Source organism: Terrapene carolina, unplaced genomic scaffold (assembly GCF_002925995.2).
Source record: "Terrapene carolina triunguis isolate 2854851 unplaced genomic scaffold, T_m_triunguis-2.0 Scaffold558, whole genome shotgun sequence".
Lineage (NCBI taxonomy): Eukaryota > Metazoa > Chordata > Testudines > Emydidae > Terrapene > Terrapene triunguis.
In genome coordinates, this window is record NW_020664909.1 from 12,618,089 (window position 1) to 12,620,405 (window position 2,317).

General features: G+C 38.1%; 1 protein-coding gene across 1 annotated transcript in view; it reads left to right on the top strand.

Annotated features, from left to right (window-relative positions):
* CRYBG3 (crystallin beta-gamma domain containing 3) overlaps nucleotides 1-2,317 on the top strand; it is a 131,272-nt gene that overhangs the window by 78,577 nt on the left and 50,378 nt on the right. Inside the window, exon 8 of the mRNA XM_024198751.2 lies at nucleotides 1,317-1,453. Coding sequence (XP_024054519.2) covers nucleotides 1,317-1,453 — 137 coding nt within the window. The remainder of the gene's footprint in view (nucleotides 1-1,316; nucleotides 1,454-2,317) is intronic.

Here is a 2,317-nt window from a genome sequence, read left to right on the forward strand (position 1 = left end):
TGGGTGGGGGGGGTGGCTTGGTGGAAGTTTCGCCTAGGGTGCGAAACTTCCTTGCAACGGCCCTGCTAGTGCCCCCATCTTAACATGTACTGTATAAAGAAAAAGCTTTAGGTAGCTACCTGGCACTGGAAACATTTGTTTTGGCTTTCACTTTCTTTGCCTTTCTCTGGAATGCTGCCCTTTTATTTAAAGTAACATAAAATTGAATTTACACAATTTGAGGGCGTAAGTCATATGCATTGCAAAACTTAATTACAGGGAGTCCTAAATAAATTTCTGAAGTAGTTATAATTGAAGCCTCGTTCCAGGGAAGCATCCTTATAAGTACACCCTTTAATTCCAGTGAAATCCAAGAGTTACTCATGCTCGAAGTTAAATACGTGCCCTTCCTGAAATAAAGATGGACATAATCATGTGCTTAAATTCTTTCCTGAATCGGGATCTGGGTTTGTATATAATATTAAATCTGGAATCTTTTTTCTTTTATTGATTTAAATTATTATACACTAAGCATTAAACTGCTCATCAACAAGCATGCCCGATTCTAAACTGTGCAGTTAACGTTGTATTTTATTTTAGACATATTTAATGTAACTCTACACACGGTCATAATTACCTAATTTAAGATGATACTGAAAAGGAGCCATGTATATGTGTATGCTATTCTTTAATGAATACTTATTATAGAAAATTAGAAAGCACCACTGAATCCAAATGTAGTAAAAAGAAAATAGTGTAATATCACAACCAGTTGACTTCAATGTTTTCATCATAAAGTTGTTAAAAATCCAAGAAGTCAGAAACACTATATAAATAGCTTCTTCTGTTGGTCAGAGGGATAGCTCAGTGGTTTGAGCATTGGCCTGCTAAACCCAGGGTTGTGAGTTCAATCCTTGAGGGGGCCACTTGGGGATCTGGGGCAAAATCAGTACTTGGTGAAGGCAGGGGGCTGGACTCGATGACCTTTCAAGGTCCTTTCCAGTTCTAGGAGATGGGATATCTCCATTAATTATTATTATTATTAAATATGATTTAATAAAAGCATATTTAGGCTGAGATTTTCAAAGGAGCCCACAAGAGTTAGGTGCTAAACTCCCATGGAAAGTCAGTGGAAGTTGGAGGCCTAACTCCTTTAGGACGCTGAAAATTCCAGCCTTAATTTTTAAAAAGTTGTACTGTTCTGTAGAACCCAAAGTTATTGTGTTAAGAAAATAATTGAAATAAACATAGCTTTAAAAGGAAGGACCTGTATTTCTAGCAGTACTGGCAAACTTTCCAAATGTAATTAACCTCTACAGTCTGATTTGTTTCTGCAGGATTGCAGCATTCCAGAAATAGAGTTTTGCCCACAAGCTGGAACAGAGGGGTTTCCTGTCTGCATACAGAGTGCAGTTGCCAATTTAGAAGAACTGGATGTTAAAAGCACCTTTTACATAATTGTCAAGTCAGGAGTGTGAGTATTGGAATTCTTTACTAGTAGTTTGTAAGCTGGTGGAATGACATAGCAGGAAAAAACACTTGCAATCAAAAAGGATTTTTCTGAGGGCATTATATTTATAAAAATAAGTTAACATAAACTCCCTAGTTTGTTTCAGTCCAGTTCTATGATTCCTTGGTGTGCAGCCTGACTCTCTCAAAGGCATTTTTCCTGTTTTCCTATCAACCAGTCTTGTAGATCTTTCCTTGAGCACCTGTATAAGTAGAGGAGGAAGCTCAGATAAAGTCAACTTCTTGTTCGCTGGAGACCAGTAGTGTCCTTTTACCCAACCACACTGTTAAAAGCATAACAGTGTGATTGAATTCCAGAAAATAAATATTGCCTCAATTAAGCACTCCTGAAGCGGCAACTGTGCCCTTATTTTCTGTGTGGCTAGTCAGAAGGGCTATGCAAAATGAGCCAAATCCAGACTCCCTCACCAGTCCAGTACTTTGTGTGTTTAGCAGAGGAAATATGTTTGTCAGGTAGGTGCACAGAACTTCCCGGTCCTTTCGTTCTAGAGTGAGATGTTTTCCTCTTTTCCAGAATCATTATGGAGTGACAGGAGTCACTCCATGATTGGGGTTAAAGCTAGCTTCCCATTATGAATCTAGCTTCCCTGAGGTTCACATGCAACTTCTGATCCCCAGGCAGAATATTTTTGTGAAGTTTGGAAAAAAATTAGAAAATGAGTTTTAAAGCTATGAGAAAAGGAAAGGAGAAAAGTGTCTTAACTACAGTAATTTTTAATTGCTTACAATTTTCTAGATAGCAAGTTTTAAGTACTTGATGCTCCACGTGCATATAAGCCCCCACCTCCATTCTTCATCACTGTCCACT